General features: G+C 36.0%; 1 protein-coding gene across 1 annotated transcript in view; it reads left to right on the top strand.

The window, feature by feature from the left end:
- LOC110038237 (phototropin-1A) overlaps positions 1-26297 on the top strand; it is a 73295-nt gene that overhangs the window by 8343 nt on the left and 38655 nt on the right. The window contains exons 3-16 of the mRNA XM_020743006.1: positions 13-537; positions 809-991; positions 1318-1409; positions 1500-1779; positions 2359-2575; positions 2688-2758; positions 3264-3370; positions 17035-17084; positions 17186-17290; positions 18716-18775; positions 18854-18943; positions 22665-22741; positions 22842-22926; positions 23453-23533. Of these exons, the coding sequence (XP_020598665.1) occupies positions 13-537; positions 809-991; positions 1318-1409; positions 1500-1779; positions 2359-2575; positions 2688-2758; positions 3264-3370; positions 17035-17084; positions 17186-17290; positions 18716-18775; positions 18854-18943; positions 22665-22741; positions 22842-22926; positions 23453-23533 (2023 nt within the window). The remainder of the gene's footprint in view (positions 1-12; positions 538-808; positions 992-1317; positions 1410-1499; positions 1780-2358; positions 2576-2687; positions 2759-3263; positions 3371-17034; positions 17085-17185; positions 17291-18715; positions 18776-18853; positions 18944-22664; positions 22742-22841; positions 22927-23452; positions 23534-26297) is intronic.

Below are 26297 nucleotides of genomic sequence, written 5' to 3'. Positions count from 1 at the left end.
GCCGGCGGCAGCCGGAGCGGCTGCTGAATCCGCCGCCGCTAGACCCCATTACTCTTCCCTTTTCGCCACTGGCCGGCACCCTCACCACTCTTCGCCGGTCCAAGAAGAAATATCGAGGCCATGGATGGCGATCCCTCCCGCATCCACTACTCCTTCCCCTTCATCGGGCAACTTTTCGGACGTAGGCGCCGCCGAGAAACGGGCGGCGGAGTGGGGCCTTGTCTTAAAGACTGATGGGGAGACAGGAAAGCCACAGGGCGTTAGGGTCAGGAAGTCTGATGAAGATGCTAGCAAGTCTCGCGGCGGGAGGGAGTCTGGGTCGCATCGGAGTTCGGAGGATTCTGATGCTGGAGGTGGTGGGAAGGACAAGGGCGGGCTTCCTAGGGTTTCGGAGGAGCTTAGGGAGGCACTCTCTGCGTTTCAGCAGACTTTTGTGGTATCTGATGCGACGAAGCCGGACCAACCCATCATGTACGCTAGCGAGGGATTCTTCCGGATGACGGGGTACACTTCCCGGGAGGTTATCGGCAGGAACTGGTAAGTTATAGATCCTTTACAGGTTCTTCATGGCATTGATTCTTCTTTTTTAAGCTTATTAACTTTCATTTAAACAATTGATCTTTAAATTATTTTAGCCGTGCCTTCGATTTCCACTCTGGTCTGATGTCGGTATGAGACTGGATAGAGCTGTTGGGATCGGCATTGATAACAATAATGCTGTTTCTAAAAGAGTCCATTTACAAGACATTTAGCTTGGCAATGACTATCGTGTATTCCGAATTGTCATTTTCTCCTCTTGCTTGCGCAGTCGGTTCTTGCAAGGTTCTGGGACTGACCCTGCAGAGATTTCAAAGATAAGGGAAGTTCTGGCTTCTGGTTCTAACTATTGCGGCCGCCTTTTGAACTATAAGAAGGATGGGTCTCCTTTTTGGAATCTGTTAACAATAGCACCCATCAAAGACGAGGAAGGGAATGTTCTCAAGTTCATTGGGTATGCTGTTATTCTGGTTTTTTTTTCTTTGTACGGGGAATTGAAAAGGAAATACTATTTTGGCGGGAATGTTAAAATGAATTTATGGCCGAATTGTTGGAGTTACCGACAATCAGCCTTTTTTTTTTGTACCAATAAAGATAAAGTATATACAAATAATAACTTTATTAAATTCTTTTCATCTTTCTGGTAAAAAATAAATTGAGGTACTTGAATTGAAATTTTTATTAGCATTCAATGAACAGCATAATTTGACTTTAGTTTGTTAGCCTTTTTCATGGCACTATTACTAACTTGTCTGTATGACACGTTTTTATATGGTGAAGAATGCAAGTAGAAGTCAGCAAGTACACTGAAGGGTCTAAAGAAACAATATGCCGTCCCAATGGACTGCCTGAGTCTTTGATAAAATATGATGGTATTAAACCCCCTCCTCTCCCATTGACATCTTCCATATGCTTTATGCTCAATTATTTTGCATTTTCTTCTGTTATTATTTGTTTTACAGCTAGGCAAAAGGACAGGGCTCGTAGCTCACTATCTGAGCTGGTGATGGCTGTAAAGGATCCTAATGCACTTCCAGACTCTAGTAGTCACTCCCTGTTCAGGAAATCTGAAGGTGGTGCAGATAAATTGAAAGCTGAAGATCAAGGAAGAAGAAATTCAGAAATTGCTGCTCCATTTAGAAGAAATTCTCGTGGGTCAACGAGAAGTTCAATGCAGAAAATTGACGAACTTCCTGAAGGAAGAAAAAAACCAAGAAAATCGGGTTTAAGTTCCCTCATGGGGTAGGATACTTAAGTGCCGCTATTCTACATGATGATCTATATCATGATATGCTGCTATAATTCCAATACCATTTAATGAACTTCATTAATACTCTAATTTACCAATTCAACTTTGATTCCTGATTTATTTGTTTAAAACCTAAGTTGCAACATCAATTTTGTTGATTGAATGGTTCTCCACACACATTAAGTGAAACTATGTTTGTTTCTGTTAACATGGCGTTTATTGCTGTTAACTATTCCATGTGGCAATCCTTGCTGCGGTTCCCTGATTTGCTTTCATAAAAAAATTCATCAAAACTCTGATATTCTGTATGTGCTTCATTTGGACTCCCACATTACTTGAAAGTTATTTCAGTGGTTATGAAGTTGATTATCCATTTATCTTTTGCTTTATGCATTTTTGAGTATATTGTAAGAGCTGAATGGTTAAGAAGCTAAATCTGATATATATATATATATATTCTTTTTGCTCATATGTAATTGTTAAGACATAAAATAAATAGAATGTAAAGGACAATATTTTCAAAAGAGATTTTAGTTGACTCTTCCTATACCTTTTTCTTTATCTCCATCTAGTCTAATTGGCTTACGCTCCACTCATGCGGATGAAGATGAGATAGATGTTCCATTGGAAGCAGATCCTGTTGAAGAAGATGATGATGAAAGGCCTGAGAGCTTTGAAGACAATGAAAGAAGAAAAGAAATGAGGAAGGGCATTGATCTCGCGACCACGTTAGAGCGGATTGAAAAGAATTTTGTCATCACTGATCCTAGATTACCTGACAATCCTATTGTAAGGCTTGAATTGAAATTACTATTATGCTGCCATCATTTCCATTCAGTATATGATTTATAGGTGTGTAAAACTTTGGCATTAATCTTTTCTGATTGTTGTGTAAATTTAGATTTTTGCATCGGACAGCTTCCTTGAGCTTACAGAATACAGTCGAGAAGAAATATTGGGAAGAAATTGTAGGTTAGTTCTTTTTTCAATTTAATAGATTTTTTCTTGTTAGTCACTTTTGAGTATTGTCGTTCTTCACCATTTTGTTCTAGACGACTGGTGTGTAATTTTTTTCTTTTTTAGTACAAAGAAGCTATGAAATTGGAAACTTGAAATATTTTTTCGTACAATCCAACTTTACAACTGTGCTTCCTTTCACTGCAATCTAGTGCCTTGCGGTCCTTATTTGATTTGAAGTATGTTTTCTTCTATTCATTGTTAAACTCTGGTAAGCACATGCGGTGTTCTAGGATTATACGAATTGAAATTCAGCTGCTTCTCTTTTATTACTGGCTCTTTTTAGCTAGGTTTCTGTTCTGCAAGAAAGATTAAAGGCAACCTGATTGAAATTCTCAAGAATTATGTTTTTCTTGTACTCCTATGTTTTTCTTGGGTATTAGGGACATGCCTTGTTCTCAAGTGGTACAGTGATAAGCTTGAATTATTGCATTCTACTTATATTTTGAGTGCTCTGCAGATTTCTCCAAGGCCCAGAAACTGATACAGCAACTGTAAGAAAAATAAGGGAAGCTATAGACAACGAAAGGGATGTAACAGTACAGCTGATAAATTACACAAGAAGTGGTATGCATAATTTGCTAATGAACTCACATTTAAATCTTAATTTCTAACTGACGGCTAAATTTTAGTGTTGATGCCAATATGCCAAGTCATCATTTTGATGTATTAGTATTTAGGGAGATTTACATGCATACCACAAAATTCTTATGTATTTACATATCAAACACCTAAATGTTCATAGTTATATTTATAGCATTTAGGTTTCATAAACATATGCATGAATAGGTGTATTTTACTTTTATAAAGAATGTAATGGTCATGTTTTTGATGATATCAAAGATTTAAGTGTTATGTGTTTAAATATGAAAGTTTATGTGAGTGTAAATACATAAGAATTGTGTGGGATGCATATAAATGCCCCTATTATTTATTGCTTATTATTTTTGTTGTATTTGATGTGATACACATGTTCTTACATCATATTTTACTTTATTATTGTGATCCGAATATTATTTTCTTCATATTTTTTAATTGAAATCGTATGTTACATATTTATAGACACTCTTCTCTGTATAGATTAGGAATGTACGTAAGATAGAAAGGATCTGAAATTAAATATCCTCTAATTTGGTTACCTAATATACAAGCTTCCTAATATACAGACTACCTAATATACTAGCTTTATATATTTAGTATTTTCCATAACACTACCCCCAAGGTGGAGCATAAATGTTTATCAAGCCCAACTTATTATAAATATAAGTGACTCGCTTTATTAAGGGCATTTGTGAAGATGTTCTCTAGTTCTTCCTTAGTCTTTATATGAGCTGTAGAAATCAAATCCCGTTGTATCTTTTTACGAACAAAATAGCAATCTATCTCAAATTGCTTTATTCGTTCATGAAAGATAGGTTTCGAAGGAATATGAATTGCAGGTTGGTTATCACACCACAACTTTGCTGGATTGGTCATCATAAAACCTATTTTTTCCATAAATTGGATGACCCACATTAATTCATTCAAATGTTGTGCCATTGCTCTATACTCAGATACTGCTCTGGGTCAGGACACGACATTTTGTTTCTTACTCTTCCATGAGACTAAATTAAGACCTATAAAAATATAATATCCTGTAATGGATCTTTGATTAATCTTGGAACTTGCTGAATCTGTAACAAGAAGCATTCTATATTTTTATGCCCATGATCCTGATATAGAATCCCTTTTTCAGGAGCTACTTAGGTAACTTAGTAAATTGGCTGAATGCTTTTTTTCTTTGCTTTCATTCCAATAAATAATAGTCATTACAATCTATTTTAATAGCCTATTAATACATAATAATGTGTACAATTTATTTTAGATAACTTAATTATACATATTCCTAATCTAAATATTCAGTTATAAGGAAAGAATATGAACAATTAAAAGAAGAAATTTAATGAAGTCATTTATAGAAGGAAACTCTTAATTCAGCTCGCTTTTATTTATTCTTGAATGATATTCTCTCTCAAAATAGATGCTGATTGATCAAGAAACATCAATTTGTCAACAAGGAATTGATGGTGCTGTCGAGAAAGGGCCTTAGTAAATATGTGAATCGTTTGATGATCCGAAGAGATATGAGGAAGAGAAATTACACCATTATCATAGACTTCTCGAATAGAATGACAATTCATTTGAATGTGTTTTGTGCGCTCAATGAAGACATGATTAACAGTAATCTGGATAACACTAGTATTATCTGCATAAAGAGTAGACTTAAGTTGAGGAAAACCAAGCTCAACCAACAAACCTCGAAGCCAAATGATCTCTGAACAAGCAGAAGACAACACGATATTCAGACTTAGTAGATGATTTAGACGCTCGATCTTGTTTCTTACTCTTTCAAGAAATTAGAGAATTGTCAAGAAACATACACCGACTAGTAATATATCGACGTGTATCAGAACAAATAGCCAAATCAGCATCACTATAGATTGTTAAGCGAATAGGAGACTTCACAAAAAAGAACAAACCACGATGAGAAGTGCTTTTCAAATACTTAACAATACGTCGAACTGCAGCTAAATGAAGATGTGCATGTGCCTGCATAAATTGACTAACTTATTGCACAACAAATGAAATATCAGGACGTTTGATGGTTATTAATTGAAACTCTCAACAAGTTGTCGATACAAAGATGAATCAGATAAAAAGTCACCATCATTCTGTTGATATTTAACATTCACTTCCAAAGGAGTACCAACAGGATGACACTCTTGGAGCCCAACCAAAGCAATAAGTTCCTTAGTATAGTTATGCTGGTGAAGAAAAAATACCAGTGGGAGAAGAGTGAATTTCAGTGCCTAAGAAATAAGTTAAAGACCCCAAATCCTTTAAATGAAAAGTACCCTGAAGACGTTTCTGTAATTGAGATATCAATTGAGTATCAGATCCTGTGATGACTATATCATCAACATAGACTAATAACAATACGATTCCCTTGTCAGTTTTGCAAAGAAATAATGAAGAATTATAATAATTTTGAATAAAAGAGAAGCTAAGAAGAGTATTGTGAAACTTTTCAAATCTGGCCCGTAAAGCCTGTTTCAAACCGTATAGAGATTGTTTGAGCGTACAAACATCATGTGAGGGTGTACAAAACAAGCTTGGAGGAGTCATATAGATATCTTCCTTGAGGTTCCCATACAAACATGCATTGTTAACATCCATCTGTCGTAAGGACCAGCTTTTAGATGCAACAATAAATAGAACAAATCAGACAGTTGTCATCTTAGTCACAAATGCAAAGGTCTCTTCATAATCAATCCATATTCCTATTGATTGCCAAGAGCTACCAATCATGCCTTATATCTGTCAAGGGAGCCATCAGATCGAAGCTTAGGAGAATAAATCCATTTACAACAAATGAGTGTAATGCCTACATGCATGAAACAATATCCCAAGTGTGATTGCCTTGAAGGGCTAGAAGATCCTCTTGCATGGCCTTTATCCACTAAGTCTGTTTAGCAGTTTGAGAATAAGATGTAGGAACTGTAATATTAGTTAAAGTTGTAGAATAGCCATATCTATTTGGAGGACGAATGTGTTGAGTTAATCGTCGAAGAATCATTGGAGCATTTTCTGGAGCAGGGTCAGGAAGGACTGAAGATGAAGGGCTCAGACATCGTGTGTAGACAAGGCCGAGCTTGAATCGTTTATTAAAACAAGAATCATCAAAGTGAGGAAGTATAACTGTGTCAGATGTTTAAAGATGATGTTGAAAATAATATTCATGTTCAAAGAAAATCATATTTTTGAGAGATACACTATTAAATTTTAATCAAATCGTAACACTCAAAACCTTTATGATTATGACTGTAACCTATAAAGACACATCAAACAGATGAGACTGCCAACTGATGCATTCATGGGCAGATAAATGAACAAAATAAACACATTCAAAAGTATGTAATATATGATAATTAAGATTTTTATAAAAAAATTGATAGTGGGGAGAATCAAACTTTAATTGTTGAGATGATAAACGATTAATCAAATAAACTATAGTAGATAAAGCTTCTGTCCAAATCTTAGCTGGAACTGAGAATTTTAACAACAATGTGCGCACTATATCCAACAGATGACGATTTTTCCGTTCAACAACTCCATTCTACTAAGTTGTATAAGGACATGAACATTGTGAGATAATATCCTTGTTATAAAGAAATGCTTGAAAGTCATGATCATGCATTCACCACCATTTTCAGATTGTAAGTTTTTAATACAATTGGAGAACTGAGTTTCAATATATGTCATAAAAGTTTGAAACACGATACACTTTTTTTTTGTAATGCAAAAAATAGATAAATGTGAATCGGCTGTAATCGTCAATAAATACCGCAAAATATTTATACTGAAAATGTGAAATAACCGGTGTAACTCTCCAAACATTACTATGAATAATGTCAAAGCATTTTTTATCACGACTGCCCAAATAGGAAAATACAATATCTTACTTTTGCCTAGTTTACTAGAGCAGTCAGCTAATAAACTTTTATCTGTAAAACCAAGAACACCACTTTGTAGCAAATGATTCAAAACATTATTATTTGGATCACCTAATCTTCTATGTCAGACGCCAGTCTTATTTTCATCAACTGAAAAAACTAATGTCAATGTCTTAGGAATGATACATTGTATTGGAAATAACCTGTCCACTTTAGGCTCATTCGCTATTGTAATGGAAATAACCTGCCCACTTTAGGCTCATTCGCTATCACCCTCCCCGACACTTGATTTTGCACTACACAACCATGACGAGATAAGTGTATATCACAGTTAATATTCACCATTTTACCAATAGAAAGTAAGTTTGTAGATAATTTAGGAGAAATCAAGACATGTCGGAAGGAGAGGCTAATATCATTAACTGTCATAATTGGAATATTATTTCTATTAGCAACCTGAATATGTGAAGTACCAATATACGTACGGGCGTTGATTATGCAATAAATTAGATATGCCACATGATTTGTGGCGCTGGAATCAATAAACCAAGGGATCCCTTGAAGACTAACAACAAAAAGACAGAGAAAATCATCTGTTGAATCGTAGCTGGTGCGAGAGCAGATTGATTATTGTAGACGGCTGTGGATGTTGAACCAGAATTGTGAGAGTCAAATACTGTAGCATGAAGGGCTTATGGTTTGCAGTTTTGAGGCTGTGTAGGACACTCCTTAATAATATTGTTAGTTTTTCTTGCAATAATTTCAGAACTTCTTACTACATTGGCGAGCTATATAGCGTCTTGTGTCGCAAATCTTTGTTCTTTGCGTAGTAATTCACCAAAACATACATCCAAACAAGGAACCAAATCTCTGTTCAGCAATCCAGCCTGAGCAGTTTCAAATTCAAGCCCGAACTTCATAAAAAATTGATCAAGACGACTCACTTCTTAAATAGCCTGAATACTAGCTAAATTCTCCTTTAACACCTTAGCATAAATATTGTCTGAATATTTGCTTCATAAATTAAGAAAACGAGAATAATAGTGTTCAATTGAGAGATTGACTTGACTATAATTATTGATATCAAGTTTCAATTAAAAGCGGCTTGCAGTATTATTTTGATTGTTGATGCGCTTCAAGTATTCTCACATTTTTTTAGCTATGCCAAAATGATCATAGGTTGTTTATCATATGAATCTCAATGGATCCCAAAATCCAGGAAACAATCCTAGCATCCTTTGCCTCCCATTGACCACGATCTTTCAGCTCTGTAGGTGCTGGAGAAGACCTATCATTATGACCCCAAAGCTCCTTACCTTTCAAAAACATCTTAAACTGAAATTTTCATGCTACATAATTTTTTCCTGTAAATCTGATAGTTATGATTTCATATATTTTCTTAAAAGACATTCTAACATAATTATCATTCACATGTTGATTATAAAAAAAGTGGTTAATTGAAAATAATCAACCTAAAACCAAAGAAAATCAAGATCCAATTACTCCAAGGATAAAAGGAAAACTGCATATTCAATAGCGAGAGATTTGCCGTCAATTCTTGAGTGCGGAGAAGAAGTGCGTGCATTGCCTTGAATTTGAACCAAACCGAAGGAGAGGAAGCACAACTGTAGGAAGAGATCTTCTAGTCGGCTGGATGAAGGTTCCCACGATTAGATCATATTTTTTGGAAGAAATCTCCTTTACTGCTTTATTTGAAATCTGAAAAACTCAAGTTGGTGTTGAAGAAGAGATTGAAGCGGGAAATCATAGACGTGGGAGAGTGGATCCAGGCAAAATCTGAAACCAAATGCGGGAGACTGGACCAGGCAGAAGCGAGAACCAACAGAAGTGGACACAAGACTTGCTGCCTAGAGACGAAATTAGGGAGAGGAAGCCGAAGCCAACTATCCTCGAGTCGTGAGTGCCAAAGCCAAAGTCGAAACAGAAGTCGAAGCGGACAATCTAGGATTTGCCGAAGCCGTCGATCTAGGATTTGCTGAAGCCGACGATCTAGTGTTTGCCGAAGCTGAAGCCGATGATCTAGGAAGGAGTGTCAAAGCCGAAGCGGAGGATTTCAGCGCTAAAATAAGATTTATGGTTTGCTCCCTAGCTCTGATACCATGTCAATCTTTTGAATAAATTGGCCAAATGCTTTTTCCTTTGCTTTCATTCCAATAAATAATAGTCCATACAATCTATTTTAGATAGCCTAATAATACATAATATTGTGTACAATCTATTTTAGGTAACTTAATAATACATTTTTCTAATCTAATTATTCAACTATAAGGAGAGAATATTTACAATAAAAATAAGGAATTTAATGAAGTCATTTAAAACCCTTAATTCTGCCCGATTTCAGTTATTCTTGATTGATAGGTAAGATGTTTGCTGAGTAAAAAAAAATTGAAGTTTTGGTGTTCGATGTGTAAATAGAAAAAAATTGAGTGATATATATGTAAATCTTCCCAAATGTTAAGCAGAGGAATGCTTAGTCACGAAATTTTAAGCATTTATGCCAAGTAATATGATAGTACCAGTTTACTTCAAATTTAAACAGGAAAAGGAAAGACTGAGAGAAGAATATCTAACGTTAATGACCTAAAACAATAAAAAAATCAGACTTTGATAAGAACCCTATCATTCAGGGGTTGTAAATCCTTGGCATCATCAGTTTCGAGAATGCCCACAATATGATTAGCTCCACAAAATTCCAACTTAGTTCCAGCATATTTTGAATAAACAATCTGGCTCTCAGTCTTTATTGAGAGGAGAAATAAGAGAACATAAAATTATTAGTACAAACTCACAACGACTAACCTTTAGAAGAGAGATTTCAACGCACTTGAGGAAAGCAATCAAATCACTACAGAACAAGAATAAGCACACTGTGACTATGTACCGGCCCCATTAGGTTTCAAGTTAGAAAACAAACTTAGAGAAACAAAACAAAATTTATTTAATTCCATCATTTTGTTAGATGTCTTTAGAAATCAATTAGGCTTTCGATTCATGAATTCGAAGGTCTATTTGAGGATGAATAAGTTAGATGCAGCACATTTTTCGTGCAGAACAAATTAATGGTTAATTTTTCTTCTCCATAGATATTTGATTGATTTTGATTTAAAAGAAAATATAGTTTAAAATTTGATATGGTAGTATAGTTATATATAATGTGAGATTTTGTCATTTGCAAATCACCTGAAAAGCTTTTTCTGACGAGAGGAGATGCATCCAACAAACAACTCACTACATATCGTCGATTCAAATCTATTGAAGAATTATGTAGAACATTTGGTTTTCATTTGATGCTCATATTGCTAAATTCAGAATAGAGAAACGAAAAACAAACAGGTATTAAATCCAATTTCCATACCTAGGAAAATATCTCCACCTGTTCCTCTTCCATTCCTTCCCTTCTTACTAAAAATACTGGTAAGCAAAGACTGAAAACAAATTCGTACAATAGGTAAGCACCCATAAAAGAATGACCCACATCCAAACCATGGATTCCTTTTATAGATACAGGCTTACATCATGTAAAGGCCAAAGCTTTACTGAACTTATTTGTTTAATTAAACCTATGGATTCTTTTTCTTGATAGGGATTACTTGTGAAGAAGCTTTGCTGAACTTAGTTATTTATTAGGCATCGTTCATAACAAGAAAGTATCATAGGTGTAAATATGAAAGTTCAGGTGTTAGATAAATAAATACATAAGATTTGGGTGGTATGTATATAGATTTAAAAAAAAAAATCATTTTAATCAAACCTTCAACTCACAAAAAAGGAAGGGATCCTTTCCGCTCTTCTTGCTGGCTTCGTGCAAACATGCAAGGTATAGAAGTGCTTGTGCGATTTTTAGCGTATAGGTGAAGGAAGAGAGGGCTTCATAGCCCTAGATTTTTGAACCGGAGAGGAGGCCCTAGACTCGTGATTTAGAAAGGAGGTTTCTGTAGAATTGTGAATCAGAGAGAAGGAAGGAAAGGGCTTCAACTTGGATTTGAATGGGGGAATGAGGGAATGTGGTGTGGAGAGAAAAGCCGAGGATCGATCGCTCAATGTTGATGCTGAGCGATGGTAGGGATGGAGATCGAATAATATAGCGACGTCTAGAGATAAAATGACTTGGGAAGTATATTTAGGGCTTCGGCCTTCGAAGAAATGAGCATGTCAGCATCCAAATAAGGACTTATTCTATTCTATCAGGCGGCTCGCCGAGTTCACAAGTCCAGTCGAGCGATGCTCGAGCTTGAGCTCGTATATTCTACGAGCTCGATTGTAAGCTCAACCTCAAACTCAAACCTCGACAAGCTTGACTCACGAGCTCGTTAATGAGTCGAGTTGAGCCGGCTTGCCAGTTGGCTTGACTAATTTACGTCTCTAGTATCAACAAATGATGATTGGTGAAGTCTACTGTTTTGTTTCATGTATGTCTGAAAAGGTGCAAAGAAATATTTTCAGCATTATCGCTTCTCAAAATTTTAACATGAACATTGAATTGAGTTTTAATTTCAGCATAAAAGGATTGAAAGTATGATAATAATTCAGAACAAGATCTCATAAAGTAAAGCCAAGTTATACTAGAAAAATCATTCACAAAATTGACAAAGTACTAAATTCCATTAGATAAAATAAGACAAGATCCCATACATCAGAATGAATTATGACCGCCTCTTTTATTAATTATAGGAGCAAAAGATAAATGATAGTATTTAGCAAATTGACACAATTCATATCATTATGGGCAAATGCGGGCAAAAAAGTTAGTCCATGAACTAATGAAACTAATATTAAGATAGGGTCTCGGAATATAATTACTCTCAATGGTAAATTAATGGAATTAATTGATATTATGATTCATAGGAAAATTAATATCTTATGTATTCAAGAAACTAAGTGGGTTGGAGAAAAGACTAAGAAGATTGATAATTAGGTTTAAAATTTTGGTATTTTGATAAGAGTCACACCAGAATTGGTGTAAGTGTAAGCATAGATAAGAGTTTGAAAGATAATGTTGTAAAAATTAATAGAGTTGGAGATAGAATTATATCCCTTAAGATTATCATTGATACTAAGATTTTTAATATTATAAGTGCTTATACTCCTCAAGTAGGTTTAAATACAGGGTCTAAAGATAAATTTTAGAATGACTTAGAAAACTTAATAAAATGATACCTCTTGAAGAATGAATTTTTATTGGAGGAGATTTAAATAGACATGTCAGTAGAGTGGTAGAAGACTTCATAAATACTTGTGGTGGCTTTGGTTTTGGAGTAACTAATGAAGAAAGTAGAGCTATTTTAGATTTTGCTTTAGCGTATGATTTTGTTATTACTAATACTTCATTCAAGAAAAGAGATGAGCATTATATTACTTATAAAAGTGGATCTATTAAAACACAATCTCATTATTTTCTTATGGGAAGAAGATATCGTTGGGATTGTAAAGATTGTAAGGTCATTCTAATTGTAAGGTCATTCTAATTAAAAAAAGATTGTAAGGTCATTCTAATTAAAAATTTAAGTACTCAATATCGTTTATTAGTTCTAGATTTTAAGATTAAGAGTTGTAAAATGAAGAATACTAGGACTCATCAACGTAAAATTAGATGAAAAAACTTAAAAGACACCAATAAATTTATTTTTATAATTAAAATTCAAGATTTCAAAATTTGGGATATTCATGAAGAAGCAAATGTTATGTGAGATAAAGTAACAAACACTATTAACCAGTAGCAAAAGATGTGCTTGGAGAATCAAAAGAAAAATTTTTTATAAATAAAAATAGTTGGTGGTAGAATAATAATGTGCATGAAACGATAAAATACAAGAAGTTATGTTATAAAAATTGGTTTAAATGTAAAAACTTAGAGAACTGAGAAAAATATCAAACGGCCCATAGGGAGTCTAAAAGAACAATCTGTGACGCTAAAAATTCTACTTTTAATGATCCTTATAATAGATTAGATACGAAGGAGAGTGAAAAATATGTGTATAAACTAGCCAAACAAAGAGAAAAGAAAGTAAAGATTTAACTCAAGTAAAGTGTATTAAAGATGAAAATCAAAAAGTACTTTTCTTAGAAAAAGATATTCAACATAAGTGAGTGAGTTACTTTGATAAACTTTTTAATGAAGTTTCTGAAAATACAATCGATCTTAGTGATCTTAATATCGTGAATAATAATAAAACGTTTCATTTTTGCCATTGCATTAATAAAAAAAAAAGTTGAGGAGGCTTTAAAGAAAACCAAGGGTGGAAAGCCTGTAGGACCTGATGATATCCCAATTGAAGTGTGGAAATATTTGGGAGATTTGGGAGTTTCTTGGCTTACTAAACTCCTTAATATTATTTTAAAAACTAAAAAGATGCCTGAGGAGTGGAGGAAGAGTATTTTGATCCCCATTTTTAAGAATAAAGGGGATGCACAAGAGTGTGCAAATTATAGAGGAATTAAGTTGATGTATCATACTTTAAAATTATGGGAGAGGGTAATTGAACATAGGTTAAGATGCATCACAAAAATTTCTCATAATCAATTTGGATTTATGCCTGGCAGGTCTACTATGGAAGCTATACATTTATTGAGAGGTTTGATGGAGAAGTTCAGAGATAATAAGGAGAATCTACATTTGATTTTTATTGATTTAGAAAAAGCTTACGATAAGGTTCCAAGAGATATCCTTTGGAGAGTTCTCGAGAAGAAATGTGTTGATATGACTTATATTCAAGTCATTAAAGATATGTATACTAGAGTTGTTACTTGTGTTCAAACTGAAGGAGGATTGACAAAATATTTTCTTATTTCTGTTGGATTACATATGGGATCGGCTTTAAGCCCATATCTTTTTTGCTTTAGTTATGGATGGTTTTACTGGACATCTACAGGAGGATGTACCATGGTGTATGTTTTTTGCTGATGATATCCTTCTCGTGGATAAAACAAGAGAAAAAACCCAAGAAAAACTTGAAATATGGAGGTCTACATTGGACTCTAAAGGCCTTCATTTAAGTAGAACTAAAACTGAATACATGGAATGTAATTTTAGTAGTAATAGCTCTAGTGACAGAAGTGTGACTTTGGGTGATCAAATTATTAAACGGTGTGAATGATTTAGATATCTTGGGTCTGTTGTTCCTCTATGGCGCTGAATGTTGGCCTTCAAAAGAGAAGCATAATCATAAGTTAAGTGTTGCCGAGATGAGAATGATTAGGTGGATGAGTGGCTTTACACTTGGAGACAAAATGCGAAATGAATATATCCGTGATAGGGTTGGTGTAGCTCCTATGACGGACAAAATTAGAGAGTCGTCTTAGATGGTTTGGTCACATTAAACGTCAACGATCTGATGATCCGATTTGGAGAGTGGATGTTTTAGACTCGACTTGTGTTAAGAAAGACAGAGGTAGACCGAGGAAGACTTGGGCTTACTGTATTAAAAGTGATCTTAATTTACTAGAACTAAATGAAAATATGACACTAAATAGGACGCAATGGAGAAAAAAGATTCATGTGGCCGACCCGTAGTGGGATTAAGGCTTTGTTGTTGTTGTATCAATAATCTTCTTCATCATAAGATCCTGAAATAGACAATGGTCTAGAAAGAATTAGATACAATAATTACGAGCACTTGAGATTTTGTTGATAGAAACAAGATCAAAAGCAATTTGAGGTATAACGAGAACAAACGCTAGAGGCAATGTGGATGTAACTTTGATTGGATGTAACATTGATGGTGTTAGAACCAAGAACATCTGCAAAAATGATAGCAGAAAACACTTATGAAAGGTTAAAAAGAATTTTAGATTACCTATCAGTGATCTATAACACCAAAATTAATGACTCATTGCGTGTAAGAGGAAAGAAGGGAAATATCATTGCTACCTGACTCAGCAAGAGCAGTGGTAGATGGAGATTTTCTGGATGCTTCCTAAAATTTGTTGAACTTAGCATATTCATCTGTAGAGATCGAGAGAGTCTGACTTGAGATGCCTCATTAGGAGTGACCATGTGAGCTGTTTATGATTTAGAACCCTTCTGCTTCTTTTTGTGCAAATTTTGACACGTTCTCTTTGTATGATTTTAGGCTCATGACAGTAATAGCACACTACTTTCGACCCTTGATTTCTCAAATTCGGAGTTTCAATTCTATAATTGTTTTGAGATTGAGGTTTGTTGATGTCTGTATTCTTCCGACTAGTAAGAGCGCTAGTTTGTTATACGTATAAGGCTTGAAAACTCGGTGTTATACGCAATACTCTACTATAGACTTTGCTCAGTGTAGTACATTCATGGTCAGATAAGAGCTGTGATTTGACACCTTCATTCTGAGAGTTGAGGCTGGCTAAAAAATTCCAGACATCAGTACTGAAGGGCAGTAGTACATTCAATTATTCATACACACGTTTGAAGGGCATGTGATAAATGTTAAATCATTGATCTTGTTGTTCAACTCGATAGAACTCTTTGTAAACATCAAACATTCTAGAAATATTTTCTTTCAGAAAACACAAATGCTAATTTCTCCATCGCATCTCTAACATAGTCGGAATGAGCAATATGATTAGATTGATCAGGTTCGTTAGAGTTCCACATTTATATCAATAGTTGGGCATCCACCATCATCCATTTAGAATAATTCAATTCATTCATAGTTGGGGTATTATCAGTGATATGACTTTTTGAGAAATATTCCTTAAATGAAGTCTGAAAATAGAAGTTGAGGGACTTGACCTAGAGAGATAAAGCAGACAGAGCGAAACAAAACGATTGTCATTGATTCCCTAATTTAGTCGACTGAGATAGGCGGATGAAGTAGATGCAGACAAACGACTAGAGAAAATAGAGGCATCACAACTGAAGCAGGCACATGCGTGTTCGAAGCAGTTTGCCGCAGACGTCGCTGACAAAGACGGAGTCAAAGGTTGTAGACGATGCAAATGGTGTTGTTCGATATAGACGAAGTCATGACAAAGCTGAAATGTGCCCGAGCCTAAGACAATTGTGTCTATCACAAGAAGAAGATATGATGCCATAGAAAATAAACGGTGATGTCAAGGATGACGGAATGGCCCGACTCCAAAAAAAAAACAACAAACGATTCCTAGAGGCTAACGTCGATGGCTAAAGATTTAGAGGGGATGGATTCGATGATGTTACCATGTGAGTGGAAAACTTTCTTTCTTCTAATTTCCCAATCGAAATGCTATATGATATATTTATAGACTCTCCTCTCTTTGCACATTAGGAATATACCTAATACAGAAAAGATTTGGAATTAAATCTCCTCTAATTAGGTGACATGTGCACAGGTGCTAATAGCATGCATATACATTGAAAGTGTGTGTATGAGGAGACTTCATTATTTGGTTCATGGCACACAGCCTTCCAGATGCAGATGCCATATTAAATGCTTACCAACTTCCGTTGTGGACTTCTTTTGGTTAACCGTACATCTATGCCTTGGTATTATCCTAAAAATACTTGTTAGAATGGTTGGCTTTGTCAAACTTGTAGGGATTGCATAACATTCTTTTGTTTATATTCCATTCAAATCTTGGAACTTGATGGAAAATAAATTTAGCAACTTCCATGGCCTGTAATCAAACTTTTTCGATGTGCATCTTTAGTTCCCAATCGTCTTACCTTAAATTTTTAGATTCTTGTGATACTAATCCTCTTCCAAGTTTTATATGCCCTAATTGAGCAATGTGATGAATTGTTCTTTGCAACAGGAAAGAAGTTCTGGAATCTTTTTCACTTGCAACCTATGCGTGACCAGAAGGTGCTACCTAAGAAAAGAGACTAAGTTTGCTATTTTGGTTCAATTTTTGGTGTGTAATAAGTTTGGTCTGAGGGCTACTATATCATTTTTATGATTTGCAGGGGGAAGTGCAATATTTCATTGGTGTGCAATTGGATGGTAGTGAACATGTTGATCATGTCCGCAACTGCATACCGGAGACTGCTGCAAATGATGGTGCAAAATTTGTATGTATTGTCTTACTTTAGTAGTTGCTTCCCTCTTGCTGGATTCAGTAGTCTTAACTTCAGGATCTTAGTGGCCCAAATTGATTAGCAGCACTAGGGCTCCTCATTTATCATGAAAGATAAGGTAACCAGCTGTAAATTGGATTTTAGATCGTCCAAACAACAACTGTACCAAATTCACATTTTAAGAAATTGTTCTATGCCAACTTATGCTCAACTTTTCTTGTCCAATTTGCAATCTATCTTTGTTAACTCTGGAAGTTCAACTGTAAAAGTCATCCTTTCTTATTTCTTCCTGAAAAGGCCAGGGTATGCCAACTAGAGCATGTTAATCTTTCTTTTGTTAACCATGCACAACTTCCCACCCAAATCTCAAATCAGATATGCGATTATTAGAAAAATTGTCTGTGAATTTTGTGATACTAAACTGCTCTGTTGTGAACAAATTTGGTGTTTGAATTGGCGTCATAAAGCTGAGCTTGCTCCATTTCATTCTCTTTTGCTTCCATTTTAAGTGTTACTGCTAGTCACAGTTTCATTTGATTTTCATTGGCTCGTCCTCCTTAATCTCGAATGTCTTTGATGTTCTTCAATCTTTTATAGCTCAGTGCAACATGTTTGGTATGTTAACTTTTTAATGATATTTGAAATTATAGTTGTAACTTGAGAGATCTACTTTAAGTTAACATTAGCAAAGTCATTTTAAAAGGGTGTTTGAATTGGAGTCATAAAGCTGAACTTGCTCTATTTCATTCACTTTTGTTTCCATTTTAAGTGTTGCTGCTAGTCGCATTTTCATTTAATTTTCATTGACTCGTCCTACTTAATCTTTACTGTCTTTGATTTTCTTCAATCTTTTATAGCTCAGTGCATCATGTTTGATATGTTAACTTTTTAATGATATTTGAAATTATAATTGTAACTTGAGAGATCTACTTTTAAGTTCACATTAGCAAAGTCATTTTAAAATGGTAGGCAATCTTTAAAGCTAGAGCATGTTATCCTTTCCACTGTCAAACCCCAATAAGCATTTAATTTGCTATGTTATTATTGGAAGAATAGTTGGGGAGCTTTGTGATCTACCATGGTTTTTTGTTGGGAACAATATAACCATTTAAGTATGTAGGATAATACTTGAAATTGCTGCATTTCATTTTCTTATGGTTCGATTTCACATATTATATATTACTGTCAATTACAGATTCTTTTGCTTCTCGCACAGACTCTTCCCTGTCAAGAATTTTTTTTTTCTAAATAGTTATAAATAAATTTGAATGCTTTTCTAATGCATGTTTTGTTGTTTTTCCACATATCTTATTGCATTATGTTTGATAAAAGTGACCAACTACCCTGATATTTTTTGAGAGGTCTTTTATGGATTTGCTAAGTAAATTTTTTCTGATGGACTTGTTGCAAACGCTTTAGGTGAAAGAAACTGCAGAAAATGTTGATGAAGCCGTGCGGGAACTTCCAGATGCAAATTTGGTATGTTCATAGGATTGCCTTTTTAATATGATTTATTATTTATCTATCTGATCCGCTGATGTTTTTTTCTATGCACAGAAACCCGAGGATTTGTGGGCCATCCATTCAAAAATTGTCCTCCCAAAGCCTCACATGAAGAATAGTTCATCATGGATAGCCTTTCAGAAGGTTAGATTTTCTCAAGTATAACATGTCATGATCCTCATTTGCTTTTTAAATATGTTAAATTACATTAAAATATTTTTTATTTTTAAATTATTTTGAAACATTTTTCTAATAAGGCTAAAAATAGCATTGCCCTATGATATCAGAGTTTAACCAAACAGTAATTAGAGAATAAATTTTGTTGCTGAGTTCAAATAGAAATTTACAACCAAACAAACAAAAAATCTGAAATTATTACAAACATTAATGCACGACACTATAGGGTGTAGATCCATGTTGGAGGGGTGTCAGCTAGGGTTTTGTCCTTCGGAGAGGTAACAAAGGGGTGATCCATGGACTGAAAGGAGGGGCAACTGTCAGGGAATGATGGTGGACTGTAAGGCAACGAAGGGTGGCCATCTCGGGCAGCGGCTGAGAGGAAAAGGGGACTGGAAAGCGGGAAAACAACAGAGAATCACTTTTCTGGGTTGCGGAATCCAAGGGATGATGATGGTGACAATGAAGAAGGATGTTGTAGGCTGATGGTGGACCTGGGCAGTGGTATTAAGGCAAATGGCAGGAACAATAGGAAAACAACAGGGAATTGCAGTTATGGGCGAATGCAGCAAAAGAGGATGACGACAACAGAAGAGGAGGTTGCGGTGGACTGTTGGACAACAAACTAATGGCATGGCTTTTTGGGGCGGTGGCGGCAAGGAAAAGGGGGAAATTGCAGGAAGAACAATATTAATTGCTGTCACGAGGCGGTAGGAGGCGATGCGAGATGGATGAAGAAGGGTAGAGGAAGTATAGTCACAATCTTGGGAGTAAGATAAAGCTGAAGCACCACTCGAACCTTGATAAAACCTTTGAAGTGAAAAGAGAGGTGCTGGCGGCTGCCTTGATCAAACACATGTAAAACCAGCCCTAGACTCCCATTAAAGCAAATTTATAATAAAAAGATAACTAGGAGTGGGCCATAGAACGGACCAATGCTCCATCATGAGGAAAGACCTGGACCAAATCGGTCTAGGCATGCTGGCGAAAGCTATTTTGGTTGTTGGAGTCTTGCATCAGTTCTAGAATCGAAAAACGCCCACATCAGTTTCTCAGAATTGGGTAAGCTTTGATCTCATTCGTCGACGCTTTAGTCTCCTCATTGGATGACATTAGGTAGGCCACTTTGAAGGTGTTGGAGCTACTATAAATTTCCAGTAAGTCAATTCTGCAGACATTGTCATTCCAAAGCCCATCCTGATTGAATTAATATACATCTTATTTTGGCACAACTTGAGCTAGAGCTGCATACAAATGTAGATTTTGACAAAGTAACTCTTGACCCATTAAATCTATAACTTGCTATTTGCACCTCAGACTCTAATGGGCACATTCGATAAGCGAATTTGTCTGAAGAATTAATTCAAATGAAATATTGGGGATATTGGATCAGTTTCAATGGCAACCATCTTATAGGTAATCTGTCGGTCATGATGTCGAGCAATTTATTCCGCAGGGTTTGTCCCGTTTCTGGTATCGGCTTCCTCAGACTCACTATCTTTTAGAACACCAAGACTAATTCAGTTGGTGTCTATCTCATTCTCAGTTGGAATCACTAGCATCTCTTCCTTATTAACTTAAACTTGAGATTCATCTTTGACGCTTTCATCTTCTCCCGTGTCACTGTCTATTTTTTCAATTGCTCCTTGTTTAATGAAAGAGATTATACACTTATTTAGGCAAATTGATGCACTGTGTTCAAAATTATGGCACTTAACACACTTTTTAGCTGGGGACGGAATTGAGAATGCTGATTGACTCCATCTTTTCTTCATTCTGAACTAGTTTCTCCTCATCCAGGACCGACTTGGATGCTTCATTGGATGTAATCTTGATGCTTGACCTTGGGATTGAGCTCTGTCGGTCAGATTTGGCAATCACCCAGTGATGTTGTCTAGAGAACATATTGTCTATAATGAACTAAGAGCTACTTGCGCTGCATCTCTTGTTTTTCCTTGGACCAAGTAATGATTTTATCTTTTTCCTTCCCACTAGCATAGGTGCTTCAAAATTTTGCTTCCACGGGCTTGTTTTATTATTCTGTTCGATGGGACATCTTGATACTTAAAAGGGACTTTTGACTATTTGGAGCCACTCGGACTCCTAATCCGTGTGGCTGTCAAATTATGGCAAGTCACCCTGCATTCTAAAATTGACTTACTTGATATTCCATATCAAATATCTGGGGTATTTGATCTTTATCACTGACAGCTGCTCTGTGGAAGGGGTTCACTTCATTCTTTTGATATGACAAATCATCGTTTCGATTATCTTTTTCAATGGCGGCAAGCCTCTGTTGTGGTTGGAGGATTTCCCTAACAAGTTCTTGGACATCTCTTTCCGGATTTCTCATGAGTGGCATTGTGTCATTTCCCCTCATCATATTTCTAGCAATTGTCTCATCGGTGGCATGGCTTGGGTTTAGGTTTGGAGGGGTTGAAGGGAATGTAGGGGTGGTTTGATTTGATGGGAAAAGGGAGAGAAAATAAATTGTTTTGGGAAGGGGACTAATTTGGCAAATCTTGGATAGGACTAGGGTTAGACGAGCTCTGATACCAAATCTCAGAGTTTAACCAAATAACAATTTGAGAACAAATATTATTGTTGAATTTAAGTAGGAACTTACAACAAAACGATTGGAAATCTAAAGTCACAACAAACAACAACACACAACACTACACGGGGTTGGATCCAAGATAGAGGGGTGTCGGCTAGGGATTTGGACCGCTGGAGAGGTAGCGAATGGGCGGTTTGTGTAATGGAAAGAGGAGCGGCAGTTAGGGAATGATGGTGGACTCAGGGGCAGCAAAGGGTGGCTGTACATGGCGGCATCAATGAGGAAAAGGGGCCTGGGCAGCGGGAAAACAGTAGAGAAGCACTGTTTTGGGCGGCGGCAGCAAAGGATGCTGATGCCGGCAGTGAAGGGGGATGCGGTGGGCTGCCAAGCAACAAATGGATGGCTGTATGTGGGAAAACAGCCGGGAATTGCGGTTCTGGGCGGTGGTAGGAAGGGAGGATGACGACAATAGCGAAGAGGGATGCAATGGACTGCCAAACAACATAAGAATGGCTGTTTGGGGTGGCGTCTGTAAGAAAAAGTGAGAAACTGCACAAAGAATAGCAACGGCTTGCTGTCCAGGGGCGGCTACGGCAATGGAGGTTGGTAGGAGGCGATACGGGATGGATGGAGAAGGGTAGAGAAAGAATAATCACCACTTTGGGAGCATATATAACAAGAGCAATAGTCTGACACTTGGATACAACCCTCGAAGTGAAAGGAGAGGTGCCGGCGGCCGTCCCGAACAAACACACGAAAAACTAATCCTAGGCTCCCATGAAAGCAAATTAACAATAATAGGATAATTAGGAGTGTGCCAAGGAACCGGCTGGAACTCCATGACTAGGAAAGACATGGATCAAATCGGTACAGGGATACAGGTGGAAACTGCTTCGGTCATGGGATTTATCTGTTCACTCCAGGAGATGCCCGCATCACCCTGAGTACGAACACCTAAACTACTAAAAATTTATCTGCTTAATGAAGCAAGTCTATCTGTTATCTGAGAATAGCTGGTGTAGGCGCACTGTTTAGGGACGCTGTGCTGCTATTAGTAATTTGCATTGGTTTTCATGGGTTTGTGCATTTAATAGAATCCTCACTAAGCTCACATAGAAAATATTCATGCAGATTCTCGACATTGGAGAAAAGATTGGTCTGAAACATTTTAGGCCTGTTAAATCCTTGGGATCTGGCGACACTGGGAGGTTGGAGCTAAATTGTTCCGTTTTTTTTAATGACATGCAATTTAGTTTAATATTTTGTCTATTTGCACAAGGAATTAACTCTGTTATCCTTTCTTGATAGTGTACACTTGGTGGAGCTTGTGGAAACTGGAGAATACTTTGCCATGAAAGCCATGGATAAAAATTTGATGCTTAATCGCAACAAGGTATATATACTTAGTATTATCAATATTAAAAATGGATAATATGGAATGCTTTTCATGTTATTTGCATTAAAATGCATTCCGCTTCTAGTAAGTTTTGTAGTACTCCACATTAATCATACGGAATGGTAATTGGTAATGCCATACCCACTAAATTTTATGTCATATATTTGATTTCTGTTTTTCCAATTTTAAGCACTATATATTCTAGATATTTTATGCATTGTTCATAAATTTTCATTTATTGATATTGAGGGTATTAAGCCCAGATGAGAAAGGCTGAAACTGATTTTAGGTTGAGAGCGGGATTTTGTTATTTAAAATTGAGTTCTTTAATTAAATTAGACAAGATGACTTGCATCCTCCGTTTCTAATATGTGTATATATATATATATATATATATATATATATTTGTTTTGTTTTTATGCATGCAAAAGCCAAGTTGTGTTTTTCAAGCTCACTTTGTGGCTATCAATAAATCCTAAAGCCATTTCTGTGCTGCATTTATAATTGTCTTCTCATGTTTCAGGTGCATAGAGTTTCTGCAGAAAGAGAAATTCTTGATAAATTGGACCATCCTTTTCTTCCTACCTTGTATGCATCTTTTCAGGTTTGTTTGATGCAATATCCGTACTAAGAGTAGACTTTATTTATGATTTATAATCTCATTATTTGGCTTCACGGTGCTTTTATGATGATATCATCCAACACCTAGAGATGGTGTGATACCAAACTAGGGCTCCTAGATGTTTAGTAAGTGGGTTATGCAACGATGTAGTTGTGGAATGACAAGGGAAAGATAATATGTGAGTTAAACAGCTTTTGGAAGGGTATAGGAGACGGAGCCTGCTGCCAGACGACAGATTAGATGAGTTCGGCGGCTGTCCCGACCAAAAACAGTGAGGTGTGGGTGGAAAGGTGGATCCATCACCTGTTCTTAAGCAAGATACATAGACTACACTTGCAAAAGGAAAATGATACAACACTCATAAAGCAATAAAATAAGAGATTACAATCTCCATAATACTAAAAACAAAGCGAAGTCTGAAAAAAATAGGAAATACAAGATATAAATAATCTCCTAATAGAAAATTTCCTAATTAGGAATAAGGAAATATGAAAGAAATTAAGAAGGAAAAAATATTGCAGAAGTTGGACTAAAAATGCATCTTAGGCGGGATGGCATCTCGTGATCGCGGAAGGATCTACGATCTCTCGGTAAATGTGGGATCTCACGTCCACGGTCCTGAAGAAAAGTGTCTCACATCATCTTCCTTTGGTAGGAGGGGTTTCAGCTTCTTCCTGGAAGCTTCTGAATTCAATCTGCCAAGACAATTATAAAGTCATTACCTTGCTATGTTTGAAGAAATACCATAATAAAATTTATGCTTACGTCTATTGCAAACAACTATTAAACACATACGTCATTGAGAAACATTTTATCCAATAAACAATTTTGTTTGGAAAAACTAATCCTGGATTGAAGTATGTTGCATGTTGAATCTCCGTCGATTTTTGCTACTCGGGAGGTAAATTGTCAGTTAGGACATTCAAAAATTCCTTCAGCAAAGGCGGCTCACTTTTTGATGTTAGCCTCTAGTTTCACTATTTCCTAGGATAACCAATGTTAATCTTGTTGGTGTCTCTCTCATGAGTTTAACTTGAATCACTAACATCTCTTCCTCATTAGCTAGAAGGTGAGACTCCTCTTTGACAACTTCATTCTCTCCCGTGTTACTATTTCTTTCGTTAGCTGCTTCTTGTTCAATAAAAAAAGATCATCCTCTTGTTTGGGCAATCAACACGTGGCCAAAATTGTGACATTAGAAGCATCTAATTGCAGGGATGGATCTGGGACTGTTGATGGGCTCCAATCTTTCTCCATTTTGAATTGTTTTTTTTTTTCGGTTGAGGTCAGCTTGGATGCTCTACCGGGTGTACTTTGGTTTCCTGTTTCGATCGCTGAACTCTGTTTGAAGGGTGTTGTGGATGTGATATTGTTGTGTTGCTCTCCATCTTCAAGGCTAGGGTTTGTACATTTTGTAATATATAATAAGGCCATAATTGTTCCACATTGCCAATGGACGTTTGAATCCCCTCAAATATCGAGCTATGATGGTTTTCTCATATTTAGTAGTTCACACTTCAACTTAAGTTGCTCTAACTCAACTATGTACTCTTCTATTGAGAGGTCTTTCAATTGTAAGCGGTAAAGTCTTAATGACATGTCTTGTTAGTAATGTGTTGGTAGATACTTGTACAGTTTCTCTTGTTTCCCCTTAGATCAGGTTGTCATTTCACTTTTCTCTTCTCGCTATCGAAGAATCTTCAATTCCTCTCGCCATAAAGAAACATTCTTCCTTAGCTTTGTAGCGGTTAGCTTGACCCTTTTGTCAGATGGAACACTTTTATACTTAAATACCCGTTTTATCGTTTGGAGCCATTCGAAAAATTTGTTTGGATCCATGCGACTGTCAAAATTTGGTAAATCAACTTTTACTCCGAGATTCTCACTTCTATGATATTTTATGCCAAATTGTCGAGATATTAGTTCTTCTGAAAATTTTTTGATGGAAGGGATTCATTTCCTTCCCTTAATCTGGCAAGTCACCGTTTTGGCTACGACTGACTTCATCGGATTGTCTTTTCTCAAAGGTGGGAAGCCCTTGGTGCAGTTGAAAATTTTTTTTTTGCATACCCTTGTTAGTTAGCTCCTAGACACATTTTTGAGGATATCTTCTAGGCGATATTGTGTCATTTTCTCTCAGTCAAGGTTTTGATGGGAGTTGTAGATAAAATATTGGTTGAATTATAAGCTTTTGGTAGTAGGTCTTGAGTTGGATTTTTGGTAAAGGTAGAAAGATTGGATTTTAAAAATTCAAGATTAGGGCTAGGAATTGTGGTAGGTATGGTGGAAATTATTATTTGGAATTTTGGATTCGGTTAAGAACGATAAAACCCTAAAGAATCTACGGATTGTTCGGCTTTGATATTAGATGATACTTATCTATGACTCTTAGAAGGTGTTTAGGAAGCGGGTTATGCGGGGAGATGATTGTGAAATGGTAAGGGAAAGATAGTATGCGAGTTCGACGGCTTTTGAAAGTGTTTAAGAGGTGGAACCTAATACCAGACCGCAGGTTGGATAAGTTCGGCGATCGTCCCGACTGAAAACAGTATTCAAATGGAGAAGTGGCAAGCGGGATCCACCATATGTTTCTGAGTAAGAAATAAACACATCACTTGCAAAAGGAAAATGATACATAACTCATAAAGTAGGAAATCAGATATTACAATCTCCATAATACCTGAAACAAAGGAAAGTCTTAAAAAATAAAAAAGACAAAATATAAATAGTCTCATAATTGAAAATA

This window comes from Phalaenopsis equestris, unplaced genomic scaffold, assembly GCF_001263595.1.
Source record: "Phalaenopsis equestris unplaced genomic scaffold, ASM126359v1 Scaffold232294, whole genome shotgun sequence".
Classification (NCBI taxonomy): Eukaryota; Viridiplantae; Streptophyta; class Magnoliopsida; order Asparagales; family Orchidaceae; genus Phalaenopsis; species Phalaenopsis equestris.
Note: the sequence above shows the minus strand (reverse complement) of the source record. Positions and strands in the feature narration are given on the sequence as shown.